The sequence below is a fragment of the Phyllobates terribilis genome, unplaced genomic scaffold (genome assembly GCF_046119375.1).
Source record: "Phyllobates terribilis strain yellow unplaced genomic scaffold, ASM4611937v1 Scaffold_1__5_contigs__length_1240528914, whole genome shotgun sequence".
Taxonomy (NCBI): Eukaryota; Metazoa; Chordata; class Amphibia; order Anura; family Dendrobatidae; genus Phyllobates; species Phyllobates terribilis.
In genome coordinates this window covers 366,261,671-366,279,467 of record NW_027362761.1, presented here as the reverse complement: position 1 = coordinate 366,279,467, position 17,797 = coordinate 366,261,671, and the positions used below count along the sequence as shown (strand labels likewise).

The following is a 17,797-nucleotide window of genomic DNA, read 5'->3' as shown; positions in this document are numbered from 1 at the left end:
GATCTGCATGGAGGAGTGGGCCAAGATAACTCCACAGACCTGTGCCGGCCTGATCAGGTCTTATAAAAGACGATTATTAGCTGTAATTGCAAACAAGGGTTATTCCACAAAATATTAAACATAGGGGTTGTATAATAATTGACCCACACTTTTATGTTTAAAATTTAATAAAATTCAACTGAGCAACATAACTTTTTGGTTTGTAAGATTTATGCTTCTGTTCATAAAACCTACTCTCGTTTGCAGTTTGAAGGCTCTAACTTATTTGCATCTTATCAAACCAGCTAAATCTGCAGGGGGTTGAATACTACTTGTAGGCACTGTATCTCTTTTAAGCCCTTAAGCCCGCAACTGCGCCAGCACGGGCAGGATTGATCTTTATAGGCCTTGGATAACAACCTGTTGGGAGTTAGATACCATCTTGGAATGATTTTAAAATGGCATTCATGTAAGCTTGAACAAAGATTAGATGAATAGGTAAGATTAAGGCTATGTGCCCACGATGCAGAAATGCTCCGGATTTTTCCTGAGCGTTTCTGCTTCTCCCTGGCAGAAAAAACGCATGCGGATTGTACATACGTTTTCCTGCCAGGGACATGCGGAAGTGAAGCGTTCTTCACTTACATTTCTCCATGCGGGTTAGCAAGCACTTTCCAATCGATTTTAACATCACTTGGAAAGTGCTTGACAATAGCATGGATTTATATAATGTGACCGAAACAATGGTAAAAAATAAAAAATAAATCTATACTTACCTTCTGATGGACCCCGCAGTCTTGATTCCCTCCGTCCCGGCTGCCGGCAGCGGTACACTGAAGGACCTGCCGACGTCAGCGTCGCGTGACCCGTCACATGACTATGACGTCAGCGCAGGTCCTTCAGTCCATCGCGATTTGCCGGCATGAGAGGAGGAGTGCAGCGGGGGCCATCAGAAGGTAAGTATAACATTTATTTTTTATTTTATTCTTTTTTTTACTTTTTCTATGGTACCCGGGTCCGGAGGAGAGTCTCCTCTCCTCTAGACCTGGGTACCATCCGCACATTGGAACGCATGGATTCCGCATGTACAGATCCAGTGATGCGGATGACATGCGTTCCAATGCAAGTCAACGGCGGCGAAAACGCAGCACTTCTGCAAAACAATTGGTAGTGCTGCTTTTTTTTCCGCAATGATAATCCGCAGTGGAAATTTCCGCAGCATGTGCACAGCACATGCGGATTATCATTGGGGAATATGGCAGGCCTTCTACCATGCGTTTTTTAAGCGTTTCTGCAGCGTTTTTGCCGCTGTGGAAACGCTTAAAAAACGCATCGTGGACACACAGCCTAAGACTGTTATTTCCATTGTTCAATAGTGTGACTTTATTTTAAACCATTGACTGCGAACCCCAAAAAGCACAAGGTAAGGCTACAGTCACACATCCGTGTCTTTTTACAACAGGACTTTGTCTTCCATGTGTCATCCGTTTTGCATCTGTTTTTTTCTCATCCATGTTTAAACACTGAAGCTGGTAGACTGTCTAACCTTCTTCTGTTTCTCCATGTACTCCTTGCAATGGATCAGTGAGAGCACCACAGTGCAACGTCTGTCTTCCGTGCTTAATCCATTTTGCACAGATCCCCATAGACTTTAATGACCGAGTCGGATCTGAAAAACTAACTAGGATAGGGACATGCTGTGAGTCTCACGGACCAGAGGAACGGACCCTTTTTAAAACTGATGTGTTTATGGATCAATGAAACTCTAGGGTCAGTGAGCTGTTGGTCTTGAAACTGGACAGCACATGGATGTGTAGAATTAATGTGTGAATATAGCTTTAGTATCAGTGACATTTCATGGCTAATTTTTTTGATTGGATAAAAAAAAGGTATCTATCTGGTAACAGATCAATGAATATTGATGGTGGAGACGGTCTGGTCTGTCATTCATTGTTTGCCTATAGCCCGACTTCGTAAACATGTTTATCTTCCTTTCTTTCTAGGAAAAGCTGTATTGATGAAGCACTGTAGTTACTGTTTTCTTTTTTTGTATAAGGAACTTGCTGCTTCCCTTCACAATAACATCTCGTCCGCAGTGTGCTCAGGATAGATAGCAGCGTGCACGCCTCTCCTGGGCACCCACCCTGCTGCCATTAATGGGTGATCGCTTTACAGGCTGACAGAATTAAGCAATGGCATTTACATAGGGCACATTCAGACGGTGATTTTTCTTGTAGGCAAAAATCGGTCCACTTTTCACCATTTGTTTTTCGATCAAAGCATTCATTAGAGTTTGGCGTTTGTGTCAGTCTTTACCAACCGTATGGAGGTTTCTCAAGCTTCTATCAAACAGTCCGTGAAAAACAGATGGCGTCCGAGTGCTGTCCGATCCTTTTTTTATTTTAACGGATTCCTAGACTTGTATTAGCCTTATCCGACAAGGCTTCATGCTTTTGTGTTGAACTCACTTTGAGAACAAAACCGGACATGTACTACTGTCACAGGCAGGTACTATGTGTGAAAAATACGGATAGCACAAGAAAAGCTCAGCCCTTACTGAAAGGTGGCATGGCCGCTCAGTGGTCGCTCTCTAGGACATTACAGCAAGTGTCCCACTAATAGGTGATCACATTGGATTGCAGTACGATATCACATGCAGTATACTATGGTATCCTGTACTTTTGCAGGTATACATGTATTTGGATGCGACTGCAATATCACAATTGCAAAAAAATCAGTTGGATTTTTTTTTTTTTTTGCAGCTATCCGAACTCGCATGTGTTACTTCCCCACCCCCACTCACAAAAACTATTACAGACCAGGATATGGGACTTTCCTGCGGAATTTTTCACCCCTAAGTAGCATAAAATTCTATATAAAATCAAATACAACATTCTGCCTTTAGCGCCGCGAGCCTCTGGCAGTATATTCATGTACATGAGCAGATAATTGGCCACATTATAATGGAAGGATGCGTGCATGAACAAGAATACTCGTTTTGGCATTTTTGCCGAGTATTTTTCGCCTTGTTAGAGAATGTAATTTAATAGTAACTGGGCATACATGCTGCCGAGAAGTATAGCTATATTTTATAACCATGCTCCAATGCCTACATTGGGAGTGTTAGACAGTATATGGCATTTTTCCTCTGCACAGATCTGAAATATTCCATGCATTTCTCTGTAAAGCATTATTAGCAGATACTAAAGGCTTCTTTCTATACTCCTAATTCATCCAATGTTTTCCCCCACTATGGGGGACTTCTTTGCAGAAATTGCAGTGATTTTTCCTGTGTGGTCATTTATGTGCATTGCTGCACGTGTATCTATTCACAGCAAGAACAGTTAATTATCCCCAGCCCAATCTCAGAGGCAGATCAATTGTTTGGTTTTTCATTAAGGAGCACAAACCTGATCTATACAATTCGCTTATAGATAAATCCATTCCTTTCCATGCTGGATCTAGGGTGAGGCTGAAACAGTGGAGACCTGAAGAGAGACTTGAGGTTCTTTCACTCTGCGTTCAGGCACCCGATCAGTGGCCCTGTGGGGGCTTACATCAGAACCCCTCACAAAACTGGATTCAGACGTATGTGCCAACGGGGTCATAGACTATAATGGTGTGGGCAGAGCTTATGTGCACTCTGACGTGCATCATTTTTGGGCGTCTACCCCTACTGGAGACTGACACCCAGATGTAGTCTACTACTCATAGTTTAATTGTTCCATGCACTGATCAGTTTAATAAAAGGGTCCATGAGACCTTGAGCATGTCCTATTCTGACCAGACTTGGCCATTAATATCTCTGGGGATCTGTGTAAAAAAGGATGACGCAGAAGACCTACCTTGTACTTCAGAGCTCCATCCCAGTTTCATCTGCTTTTAAATTATGAATTGTTAATGGGAACCTGTCATGTCAAAATCTGCGGGTTAATAACATTCTGAAGCTGTGCTGCCTGGCTACCTGTAGGAAATGAGCTTTATTCCTCCCAGCAGCCTCAGGCTTTCAGTCATAGAGGCGTGGCCAACACTGCTTTAGTCAAACGCATAGTACATAGTGAGCTGCGACTGTAACCATGCTCCGGCACTGACTGGCAGCCGCTTCTGCAGTGCATCAGTACAGGGCCGGCTGTCAGTCTATGTCGCGGACTATGACTGAAAGCCCGAGGCAGCCAGGAAGAAAAAAGGCTCACTTCCTCCCATGCAATCGGGAGGTTTCAGTCTGGTGGCCGCACGGCTTCAGAATGCTATTTCCCTACAGATTAACCCAATGTCTGCAGTTGACTAGTGTTTTTTTACATGACTGTTTCCCGTTTAAGAGTTAATGGATAAAAAATGTCAGAAAGTCTACCTACTTAAGTGAAAAAACGGATGAGGAAAAGAAATGGAAGCAATTAGGATGTAACTCTCTCTGTTGGATGGTAACAGTCTCACTGATGTGTGAATGTAGCCCTACTGCTAGGTGACCAAACAATGAATTCCCAGTGATTATTCGCATTGTGTTATGTAACTGCACATCTGTAATTGCTCTCTGATCACATACAGCAGTCGGATTGGTGGTCACAATTACCGATTTCTGTTCATGTAAATGGACCTTTAGCGATTGGCAAAGTATTTGATCAGACCAGCATTGCCGAGCTGATATTTTGTGAAATGAACAGTTTTCAGCATCCGTACAAAGCATTGTGCACATTGCAGAGCATGTGGATGAAGCCTACACCGTGTGCACAATTATTAGGAAAGTGACCATAAGGGAGGCTGACCACCACTGAACAAGAAAAATAAGCTGAAATGGCAAGACTGGGCTAAGAAATGTCTGAAGATGGGTTTTTTCAAAGGTTTCATGGATTGATGAGATGAGAGTGACTGTTGACGGACCAGATGGATGGACCCGTGGCTGGATCAGTAACGGACACAGACCTCCCCTTTGGCTCAGACGCCAGCAAGGTAGAGGTGGGGTACTGCTATGGGTGGATATTATTGAAGATGAACTAGTTTGACTTTTTCGGTTGACATGGGAACCAAAATAAACCCCCAAACCTGCTGCCAGTTTTTAGAAGACACTTTCTTCAAGCAGGGTTACAGGAAAAATCTGCATCTTTCAAGAAAACCATGATTTTTATGCAGGACAATGCTCCATCGCTTACATCAGAGTCTCCACTGCTTGGCTGCCAGTAAACTCCTTAAAGATGAGAGAACAGTGACATTTGCTAACAGGCTACTTATTGATAATAAAAATAAGTATTGATGGAATATAGATATGTTACCAGTATGTGATCAACTGATCACCAGAACAAAGGGGTCATTGAGCTTAGTGAAGCACCGCACCATCTTTGGCTTTTACCAGACACAGCTCCACATTTACCTAAGCGCAGTGTCTGAACGCTCAGCTCATTCTCCTAATTTACATCTGAAAAACTCATCTATGCTGCTGGGTATTTTGGGAAAAAAAGCCTTAAAACTTCAGTGCTGAATAGTCATTACTTTCCCGTAAATGCGTGCACTTCTCTGGGAGTTAGGTTACTGATAGGGATATATCTAAAGTAAATGAAATTTCACGTTTGTGTCATGCAGCACAGTCACAGCTTATTTGGGCTATTATGAAAAGTGCTGATATTTTTAGATATCCATTAGTGCAGACGGTGGAAGATCCTGCACACTATAGTAGATCCATTCTGTGCAATGCAGCTGCTGAGAAAATACAATATACCCTTTTTATATCATTATATATAGGATACCGTATACACAGGTTACCGTACGACAAGTTAGTGTCGGTTTATCAATACATACAAATTACCATATACTCATGTAGGTTAATAGGACTTTCTTTTCTATCCTTCTACAGTTGCCCACCATAGTTGAGCTGCAGTATTTGTTAGGGGCCACTACACAATGAACAGAGTTGTGTTTAGATCCAGCTGATCAATGGGGTTGTAGGTTTCCGACCCCGCCTGCTCTCACGTATGTGAAGTATTCTAAGGATATACTGTCTAAGGAGTAACATTCTTCTTGAGAAGAGTGACATGCTAGGCCTGACATGCTAGTGTAAGGAGATTTATAGGCCATACAGTGCTCTGCTGGAAAATTAAATATGCAAATTGCCTCTACAGAGAGGAAGAGGACTTGAACTCTATCGCTACCTATTGGAAGTAGCAATCCTAAAAGTCAATATCGACTCTTTTACGAGTGTAGGGTCGTTAGTAAGCTTGCTAAAGAGTTGATATGGACTTTTAGGATTGCTACTTCCAATGGGTGGTTCTGGAGTTCAAGTCCTCCTCTTCTCTGAAGAGGCCATTTTCATAAGGATATACAGTTACCACTTTTACTCAACTATGCAACAAAAGTGGCAATATATTAACGATGGGGGAAGCTTGCTGGTGAGTGCAAGTCTTTTCTTTGATCACTTTAAGTCATTTTTTTCATGCTTTATTTGTATGTAATAGATATTTTGGAAACTGACAAATGGAGTGCAAAATAATCAAAGATTCCCCCTCTGTAGCAGATTCAAGTTCAAGGGTTGTACATTCAGCACCAGTAGTGAAAGTTACATGTTAAACTGTTGTTAGTAGCCGCAAGGCCAGCACATTTCAAGCAATGCTGCTCTTTGTCATGGCCACCGTCAGTATTAGCCAAACAATATTTAAAGGCAATGGCCAACCAATCAGGATGTAAAGATATGTTACCCTGGGTACCTTTCCCTATTTCATTTCATAATATACAAAATCCATAATAATATTACCAGGCATGGACACTGAACATCGAGCCCACACTTGAAGAAAAACTCCAAAGTAAGTGCGTATAATGTGCCATAAGTACACATGCAATATTGGTGTATTAAAGCCACTAATAGTGCGACAGCAATGAATATATTTCACCCCAATAGTCTAATACTGCTGTGCAGGTGTACATTTGGTCCATTATACACACGTACTGAGGAGTCCTCCTTCAGGTGCAGGTTTGATGTGCAGTATCCACAATTGTCATTGGATAATATAGAAAACCCATAATATTATTAACAATTTAAAATCTGTCACATTAAGAAAAGGTGGCTACATTGTTTTATTGGTCTAGTTTAATATATGACTGATTCTTGCATTCTAAGTGGATGGCCATTGCTTTTTAATTATTATTGGTATCATACTGATGGCGGCTATGAACAACATTTCTCAAGACAAGCCCTACTGCCAATAGCATTATTTATATGTATTGAAGGCGTCTTCCGTTTTGAGAAACCTCACGTCACCAAGTGCAGTTTTTATTTTTTTAAAAAAAACATACTATACCTTATTCACCCTCCCCTGGTCCATCGCGGAGTCTCTGTCACTGATCCCAGTGTCTATTGTCTGCAGCACTGACATCTAGTTGACAGCGATACAGCCGATCCGCAAGCTGAGCGTCTCGTGCCATCTACTCAGGCAGAGGCGATGAGACAATAACAGACACTGGGAGCTGCAGCGGGGAGTCTGCAGTGGACCCTGGGAGGGTGATTAAAGGACGCTTTTTTTTTTTTTTTTAAAGAAGCTATATAAATAGAGGTTTTGAATTTTCACTTTCACCCTTGAAGTTGAATGTAAAATCCCTGGATTCACTCCTGCTCTGAATTTCCATCAAGCCATCCATACAGCCTCCCAGAATCTAGACTAGAAAGACTAGAAGCAATGGGATGAAACTAAATGGGAGGAGACACAGATTAAATATTAGAAAAAACTTTTTGACAGTTAGGGTGATTAATGAGTTGAACAGGCTGCCACGAGAGGTGGTGAGTTCCCCTTCAATGGACGTCTTCAAACAGAGGCTGGACAGACATCTGTCTGAGATGATTTAGTGAATCCTGCTTTGAGCAGGGGGTTGGACCAGATGACCCAGGAGGTCCCTTCCAACTCTACCATTCTATGATTCTATGATCTCCTGGGTCACTGCTTTACACTTTACAGTTGTTACGGCAGATATAAGGCTACGGCCATACAAGCAATTTACGATTAATTACTTTGTTTTTCCATGGAGTTACTATATATTTTTTATGTTTCACTTGTAAACAAGGCACCAGTTCTGTCTGCAAAACAGTCCAGAGTTGGACTTCTCAGGTGTTTTTGTTTTTTAATTAAACTAATGTACAAATAATCAAAACGGAGCCATGTGACTAACCCTAAAGCGTAGCGTATAAGTGGAAAAAGCCCGGATATATGAATAAGGCCTAATATTGAGACCAAGTTGCAATAATTCATTACTGTATAAAGCTTAACATCACAATTTCACATCCATTGGGTATTGTTAATTTAAATACTATTTATACAGTACAGACCAAAAGTTTGGACACACCTTCTCATTTAAAGATTTTTCTGTATTTTCATGACTATAAAAATTGTACATTCACTCTGAAGGCATCAAAACTATGAACTAACACATGTGGAATTATATACTTAACAAAAAGGTGTGAAACAACTGAAAATATGTCTTATATTCTAGGTTCTTCAAAGTAGCGACCTTTTGCTTTGGTTACTGCTTTGCACACTCTTGGCATTCTCTTGATGAGCTTCAAGAGGTAGTCACCGGAAATGGTCTTCCAACAATCTTGAAGGAGTTCCCGGAGATGCTTAGCACTTGTTGGCCCTTTTGCCTTCACTCTGCGGTCCAGCTCACCCCAAACCATCTCGATTGGGTTCAGGTCTGGTGACTGTGGAGGCCAGGTCATCTGGCGTAGCACCCCATCACTCTCCGCCTTGGTCAAATAGCCCTTACACAGCCTGGAGGTGTGTTTGGGGTCATTATCCTGTTGAAAAATAAATGATGGTCCAACTAAACGCAAACCGGATGGAATAGCATGCCGCTGCAAGATGCTGTGGTAGCCATGCTGGTTCAGTATGCCTTCAATTTTGAATAAATCCCCAACAGTGTCACCAGCAAAGCACCCCCACACCATCACACCTCCTCCTCCATGCTTCACGGTGGGAACCAGGCATGTAGAGTCCATCCGTTCACCTTTTCTGCGTCGCACAAAGACACGGTGGTTGGAACCAAAGATCTAAAATTTGGCCTCATCAGACCAAAGCACAGATTTCCACTGGTCTAATGTCCATTCCTTGTGTTCTTTAGCCCAAACAAGTCTCTTCTGCTTGTTGCCTGTCCTTAGCAGTGGTTTCCTAGCAGCTATTTTACCATGAAGGCCTGCTGCACAAAGTCTCCTCTTAACAGTTGTTGAAGAGATGTGTCTGCTGCTAGAACTCTGTGTGGCATTGACCTGGTCTCTAATCTGAGCTGCTGTTAACCTGCGATTTCTGAGGCTGGTGACTCGGATAAACTTATCCTCAGAAGCAGAGGTGACTCTTTGTCTTCCTTTCCTGGGGCGGTCCTCATGTGAGCCAGTTTCTTTGTAGTGCTTGATGGTTTTTGCAACTGCACTTGGGGACACTTTCAAAGTTTTCCCAGTTTTTCGGACTGACTAAGAAATGAAGGTCAAAGTAATGATGGCCACTCGTTTTTCTTTACTTAGCTGCTTTTTTCTTGCCATAATACAAATTCTAACAGTCTATTCAGTAGGACTATCAGCTGTGTATCCACCAGACTTCTGCACAACACAACTGATGGTCCCAATCCCATTTATAAGCCAAGAAATCCCACTTATTAAACCTGACAGGGCACACCTGTGAAGTGAAAACCATTTCCGGTGACTACCTCTTGAAGCTCATCAAGAGAATGCCAAGAGTGTGCAAAGCAGTCATCAAAGCAAAAGGTGACTACTTTGAAGAACCTAGAATATAAGACATATTTTCAGTTGTTTCACACTTTTTTAAGTATATAATTTCACATGTGTGAATTCATAGTTTTGATGCCTTCAGTGTGAATGTACAATTTTCATAGTCATGAAAATACAGAAAAATCTTTAAATGAGAAGGTGTGTCCAAACTTTTGGTCTGTACTGTACCTTTTTAATATATGTTTGCCATTTACCGTATTTTGCGGATTATAAAACGCACCGGATTATAAGACGCACCCAAAATTTTTGGGTGCAAAATAGGAAAAAATGTGTTTTTTTTTTTTTTTTTTAAATAAAATGGTGCACCTTATGATCCTTTTTACCTGGGGGGCAGCAGTGGTGGAGCGGGGATCACACATTCTGGAGATTGGCGATGCTACAGGCCTGTCCTCAGAAGTGTCACTTATTCAAGTTAGTGGTGGCGGGGCGGTGAGCGAAACAAAGTTCCCTATCCCATACATAGCCCTGCGCTGTTATTCGGTAAAATGGCCACCGGAGCATGGGCAGATCGAGATCTCGGGAGATCTCAATCTGCACATGCTCCAGCAGCCATTTTGCCGAAGCACAGTACAGCGCTATGTACGGGATAGGTAACCTTTTTTGCTACATTCTCAGTGCAGGGGAACCATCCATAAATCAACATGTATGCTATAGATAAGTGAATCTTTGGGTTGGAACATTTCCTGCAGTAATGCAGCAGCACAGTTCTACTTCTGATTGATCTCCTTTACAGCTTCTGGTGCCAATTTCCAAACTTGATACCATTGCAGATGGCCATAGACATAGCAAGTAGCAGTCAGTCTCCTGACTGATGGCTTGCACAGGAGAACTTTAATAGAATGATGAATGCCTTTATTTTCTCATTTGTAGGAGCAGTTTTATTTATTTTACTCACTTATATAGTGCCATTAATACCACAGCGCTTTACATTGGAGCTCACAATCTACATTCTCTATCAGTATGACTATAGAGTGTGGGAGGAAACTGGGGAACCCTAATGAAAACAACAAAAACACAGGGAGAACATACAAACTCCTTGCAGATGTTGTCCTTGGAGGGATTTGAACCCAGGACCCAACTCTGCAATGGTAACCACTGAGCCACCGTGCTGCAGTTAAAGGTTTATTCACATTTTCATAAATGGGTATTGTCAGAAAGTGCTTATTGCAATTTACTGCTTATTAAAAATTTCAGCCACTCTTGAGATATTAATTCTTATGTTTACAGCTCGTTGCTTTGGAGACCGACCACCACTGCTAGACAGTAGAACATGTGCAGTTTCGAAGCTGGTCTGGATCGCTGAGTGAGTTGTTACCTCCTAATCCTGTCCAGCTTTGGCGCAATGGTCTGTCTCCTAGGCAACGGGCTGTAAATAAAAGTTTTATAGCTCTGGATCGGCTGCTAATTTTAATAAGCAATACGTTACAAAAGTGTGTTGTTTTTTTTTGTTTGAGCCCAATCCAACAATCTTAAACTATGAAGATGGGAGTAATCCTTTAAGGCTTTTTTTTCCACATTAAAGCGCACCTGTCACGAAGATTGTGCTCCGTAAACTACATACACTGTCAGGTGGGCGACATTACACCGATGATTGATTCCTTGGTTGATGAAATCCGTGCTGTGGTGTAATCTTTACTTTCAGTTTGGAGATAATGATATGCTCGTGCTTTGGGGCGGCCTGTGGGGGGGTGCTCTATCTGGTGCTCTGCTTATATAGATAGATAGATAAAAATCTTAATCACCTTCCGTTTCCCCATTAAAGCAATAAAAAAAAAGCTAAAAAGCTGTGCTGAGAAGAAAAAGTGTAAACTCTCCATGTAACTTGGATCTGCCTAATTGTGACAGTCTGCACACGATATACAGAGGAGAACACAGGATCCACCATTCACAATAGATGATGGGCACAGCTCACCTCCTCTTTCTCCCTGCACAATAAGGGCATGTTCATGAGGAAACAGTGCGGTTACATTGTGGACATTCAGCCCAGATTCTGCAGGAGGAAAAATGAATAATAAAGTTTTGCCTTCCAAGTCCCCCTAAGGGGCTCTTGAACCTGTTATCGTATCGTTTGATATCTTGTACTTTGTGCTGCAATACTTCAGCACACGTGGCCTCTGCAGTCAATCACTGGGATCAGAAGTCATGTTAATATAGATAGTATGTGCTGCTGATGGTGATGAAAACAGTATATCCGGAAAACTAATAAACATATGTGCTGTAATAACACATAAGGTTAAAGAATAACTATATAGAGAAAGCAGTTATGTTGCAGATCTGATTTTTTTACACCAGCGTCCACCCAGTTCCAGCCTTACTCTCTTTATACAAGCTTTACATTGCTGTCGTCATAAACACACAGTTTATTGTGTCCTAATATCAGCAACCTTCATTTTCCCCACACAAACATGTGATTGTCCAGCACTGTTTGCCTGCGTCACATGAGCATGCAGTGACCATGTAGCATGCATTTGTCCATGCTGTGAAGGGATCTCTGGTAAGTGGCCCATATTCTACACCAGCTAGAACATAGCTCCCTTGTTCCTGCACAGATCATTTACCTTTCACACAGTGTCTTACAGAAGTAGAGGTAACTGGTGCCAGAAGGTAACCCTAATATTTCATTGCACCCCTAAAAGTAATTTACAAGGGCTCAAGGACGTGTTGTCACAGGTGTATAAGATATGACAGTCGCCCTGCAGTTGGTTGCAGAAGATCTCTTCGTTTGGCATTACAGACACCTTCTTAGATCTGTCTCACTCTAGGACCCAGCGGCTACCTCCCTCCTGCTAATTGACACCCAGGCCTGGGTGTTTAAATACTGTTTGCTACAGGGAGATGCTGATGATATTCACATTTTCCCTTGTGAAGGATTGGAGCTATTGCAGTCTGCTTACTTCCTCTCTGGTGCTAAGAGGACATTTGGTGTAATCTCTCTGAAGTCTGCTCAAGCTAAGTTACTTTCTCCCGTGTTTGTCTCCCTTGTTGTCTTTAGTTGTTAGTGGGGACTGACTAGTGCTCACCCCCCCTTCCCAATCCAAGGCCAAGCTGTAGGGAAATACATGGTTTAGGTTCCTGTGTGGCGATTGGTGAGGAACCAATATAGGGACGTTAGGTGAGACGGGGTGATATTAGATCAGCCTAGGAGGTCTCCACTCCCCCTTTCCCTAGTGTCTGGGCTCCCTTCCCCTCTTCCCTTCGTGTTGCACTTAGTCTTTCCACACCTTGCGTGACATGTTTTGGGATTATTTTAGCAGTCCTTCTAAAAGGCAATATGTTTATGTATCCTAGGGTACTTTAGTTCCAGTAATTTTATCTTTTTCCATCAGTTAACTGCTACTTTGTCAGGTATGACTTTTAGGGGCTTGTTCAGGTGAGTGTATAATTGGCACTCACGCAAGAAGAGCAGATGGACTCTTTATAGCTATTGTGTCAGTGCACATGGCCGATTTTCCACACAGATCATCTCCGTATGCACATCTTTGGTCCATTTTACGGGCCAGAATAATGCATGTATTGTAAAGGCAGATGTAGCACCCATCCACAATGCGGCGAGCAGGGAGCCAGTCACATCTGCATCTTATCGGCTTGACTAGCCTGTTGTCCAATATAGCCATCTGAACACGGCCTTAGGTTGAGCACCTCGTTAAAGAGAACCTCTCAGGTTTTCCCAATATAAACTACGACCACCAGCTTTCAGGCCTCTTACACTATTCTAGTAAGCAGTATATAAGTCCCCAATCCCCTCTGCATAGCACAAAAAGACCTTTTACTATCTCTCCGTACATCGCAGTCCGGTCCGACGGGTGTTGCTGGTCTTGCTTTGGCGCATCTTCTCTCCTCGTAATCGCCGTCCGCTCGCTTTATGTGGATGACGCATTCTATGTCATCCACACAATGTCCCCCAATTGCTCTCCTGTGCAGGCGTACTTCGCACTGCCCTGTTGAGGTCAGAGTAAAGTACTATAATGTGCATGTGCCGGGAGAGGCCAAAGAGCGCCATTGACCCTGAAGTGAAGCCAGCGCATGTACAATACAGTACTGTGCTCAGCCCTGAGCAGAACATAGCAAAGTACACCTGCGCAGGAGCATGATTGGGGGACACAGTGTGTATGACGTAGGACAGGGCAGGAGGACGGTGATTTGTGACGAGAGCGAAGGCGCCAAAGCAAGACGAACGACACCCATCGGACCGGACCACGCTGTATAGGGATTCTGAAAGATATTTTTTGTGTGATACAGAGGGGATTGGAAATAATATATAATTTACTAGAATACTGTAAGAGAGCCCTTAAAGGTGGTGGCCAGAGTTTGTATTGTGAAAACCTGGTGACAGGTTCCCTTTAAGGAAAGTTGTTGGAGTTCTCCACAGACAGGAAACCTTTACATCTGTGGCCTGTAGTGGAAATGTATAATCTACCGGGTCTCCTAGTCTATTATAGCTGAGGCAGCACATGACTGTGGGGGGATAGGAATGCAGAACTCTGGTATATTTTATTTTCTCTTATTTCATTTAGAATTTTCATATATAAAGATTTTTTTCTAGATTTTGATATTGATTGCTCTTAAGGATGGACCATGAGCATTAGATTGGTGGCAGTTTGGTTTGAGTCACTCATTAGGCTGAAGGGTCTCCTTTTTATTCTTTACCAAGTACAACTCCGTACATTCTGCAGCAGATGTGCCTGGTACCAGGGCTGTGGGGTCAGTAAGCCAAACCTCCGACTCCTCAATTTCTCGACTCCACGACTCCAACTCCACAGCCCGGCCTCACTGTACTGTAGCTCTCTCGCCAGTGAACATCACTGAGCTGTAATACGAGTGCTACTAAATTACGGACCTGTACATGGTTCATAATGAAGATGATGTGGCATTCATCAAAGCCAACAGATTTATGGAAGATGGTGGGAATTGAACCACTGCAAATTTGATTTTGATGGTCTTGACTAAGGGGTCATTTACACTGCATCGTGTAGTGTAAACAATCTGCCGATCACACGACAATTAAATGATATGCTTACAAATAAAAATTGTTTTCGGCAGCACATCATCTTGTGTAAACAGGACATGTGCTGCAGAGAAACATCTAGTTCTGATCTTTCTGTGTATGGGAAGTGCGGTCTACCTGTGCGAAAAAGACTGAATAAGCGATTGTTTGGTGCCTCAGATATTCAGTGTAAACCCACCTCAAGGGTTGGCCATCAATGTGCTAGAAATCCCTGTAAATGTTGTCAGGACTTGTAGATAAAGATGGATCCACTTTAGTCTTCCCTGACAGCCTTTCCTGCAGCAGCTTCTATACAATCACTCTGTGGCTGGGGGAAGCTGCACTTGGAGGCTTTCTCTGAGGCCTGATGCCATTGAAACATTTCTTTACTTCAGATTGGAAAACTATATCTCTGCGATCTTAGTGTCTCTTCTATCACAGAGGAGTCTACAAGACCTGACAGGCACTTTAATTTAAGCAATCCCATCAGCTGAATGTATTTGTGATATATGTTATGCCCTCCTGGTAAAGTTAATTGTATATATTGTTAGCTTGAAGGCTATTATACCTGATTTCAATAAGCTACAAGTTTATGCATTTCAGTTAAATGCATTCATCTCTTTCCTTTTTAACATGGGCATAATTATTTTCACACTTGTAGTTTGTCTCCCATTCCCTGAATCAATGTTAAATCCACACTCCAGAAAATCAGTTTTCCATATCAATGTTTGTATCTTTTTTATTTCATTGGTCAAAGTGATCTCTTAACATATTAGTGCATTTATATATTCTTTTTTCTAAGGTATATATATATATATATATATATATATATATATATGTATGTAATATTTTATTTATTTACTTTTTGTAGATTTTAACATTTGAGACCAAGAGTCCTACAGAATTGTCAGAACGCCTAAGAGCCGTGTGTGGGAACCAAAGCAATGCCTATGCACGATTACTGGAGTATCGCCTCAATGCTTTGCGTGGATTATGGAACGCACAACGTCAACTGGCTCTGGAGGAACAACATGAACGAGAAGGCTCCGATGAGGAAACCCTCTCATTGCTCAAGAGACAAGGCTTGTTACAGCAACCAGAGCAGGCTCCATTCACTTCGCGGATGGGACTCCTGTTGGTCTTTCCTCTTATTCAGTCTCAGAGTAAGACAGACCCCTCTCTTTGTAACATAACTGCAGAGGTGCTATTGAATTGCCTTCGGGACTGTCAGCCATTAAGTTTGACTAAAGAACCAGCAGACTGCTTGAATGGTATCGAGTCTTTGCTTTGCTCCTGGTTGGAAGACACTTCTACTTTGGACCAGCAATTCTCTTACAAGCAGAAAGAAAACTCTGCTGCCGCCCTAGTCGCGTTGGCATGTGCTAGGTAAGTGTACCTTGGACTTCAGTGAGTATTGTTTCTATCAAACAAAGTGCATGAATGGTAAAAAAAACATCCTTTACTCCTATTTCTTAATGTACTTGTCCAAAATTATTATGCATTTTTATAAGTTTTTTTTTTTTTAAAAGGAAAAAACAGAAAAGCTTTCTCATCCAATCTACTTGTTTTTTGTGATTTATGTATTTTGTCTCATATTACAATTAAAGTAGAAATATAAAGTAATCCTCCCTGTGTCTCAAGATCATCCATATCCACCGTCCTCCACATCACTATCCTGTTGTTGACTTAAAGGGAATGTGTCAGCAGGTTAGATTACTATTATGTATCACTTAGATTACTGGGTGCAGCTGTTGTCCCACAATCGGAGCTTTTAGATTTAGCATGAAGCAAAGCTGAGAAAGCTAACCCCGCCTACACCAGGCTCTGTATATACAATGTCCATAGACAGTGAGGTGCCCATCACAGGAGGGAGTGTTTCTGGGTTTGTTCGGCAATGATAATCTCCTTGTGATAAATCCTTCACAGTTAGTAAACAACAGCACGCACTTTGACAAGTGACACATCCATGAATTCTGTGTTTCAGCCTCTGTCTCCTGCTGTCTTCAGATTACATAGAAAAAAACTGCTGACAGATTCCCTTTAAATGAAGTGTATCATCAGAAAATTAACTATAGTTAAATCAGGTTTTCATGTAACAAAAAATTAAACTGTAATTCTGCAACTTTCACACTGGCCATTTGGGCTTTTTAGACAAATGCAAAATTTTTACTGAAACTGAATTGCAAAAATAATTTTTAGTCTCAAATACATGTATTTAACCCTCAACTGGTGAGGTGGGGTTTTTGTCACGCAACTGGTGATGTGGGGTTTCCTATACCCCAGTGTTTAGAAATCTCTTATTTTTACAGAAAATGCAAAGATCACGTTTTGTTTTAATCGTTTTCTTATTGGCGACTGATTACACATGAGTATAACAAATTTTTGACACCCACAAATGGATGGAAGCTAGTGAGACACGTATCCTCATACCAGCATTTTTCAATGAATGGCAGCCGAACAAAAATTCCCTGGGGTTTGGCAAACCCCACCTCACCAGTTGAGGGTTAAGTGAAAAAAAAAAGTGTTCAAAGGTGGCAGCCATTTTTAAGCAGTGCCCCCAATTGTTCCCCAGCAGGTAGTTACCAATGATGATTCCCTGGATACTTTTATCACCTGTTTCGAGGTGTAGTGTTACTTTAAGACCGAATTCTACCCTTTAAATGTTAAGCACTTACAAAGCGCATTAGCAAATATTGATGTAATAAGCTATAAAAACGCATTGACAAGGTGCAATTATCATTAAGATATGAACAATTAGGAGTATGCTCAACCACTTGGGAACCAATCAACAACTTTAGACTTCGGAGAGGTCTGGTAATTTTTCAGTGTCATTTATAAACAGCTAAAGTTGCAGGGTGGCGCTGCTGAGCAGTATTCACAGGGAAGGCCCGGCAGGACAGCACTGCTAGATTAACTTCTTAGATGCCATCGTCATTAGCGATTCCATCACTTCTACATTTTTGGTGGCATTGGGTTTGAAGCAGTGTTTATAAGCAAGAAAGACTGGCGAACAAATCCTAAATCAAAACTATTGGCTAGTGAATGTTGACCCTTCACCCTTTCATTGCTGCCCAGCTACT

The 17,797-nt window shown here is 41.9% G+C and overlaps 1 protein-coding gene across 2 annotated transcripts in view; it reads left to right on the top strand.

Annotated features, from left to right (window-relative positions):
- Positions 1-17,797, top strand: part of HECTD4 (HECT domain E3 ubiquitin protein ligase 4) — a 214,682-nt gene that overhangs the window by 28,128 nt on the left and 168,757 nt on the right. For both annotated transcript variants that reach the window (XM_073676353.1, XM_073676352.1), the window contains exon 2: positions 15,589-16,103. In XM_073676353.1, coding sequence (XP_073532454.1) covers positions 15,589-16,103 — 515 coding nt within the window. The remainder of the gene's footprint in view (positions 1-15,588; positions 16,104-17,797) is intronic.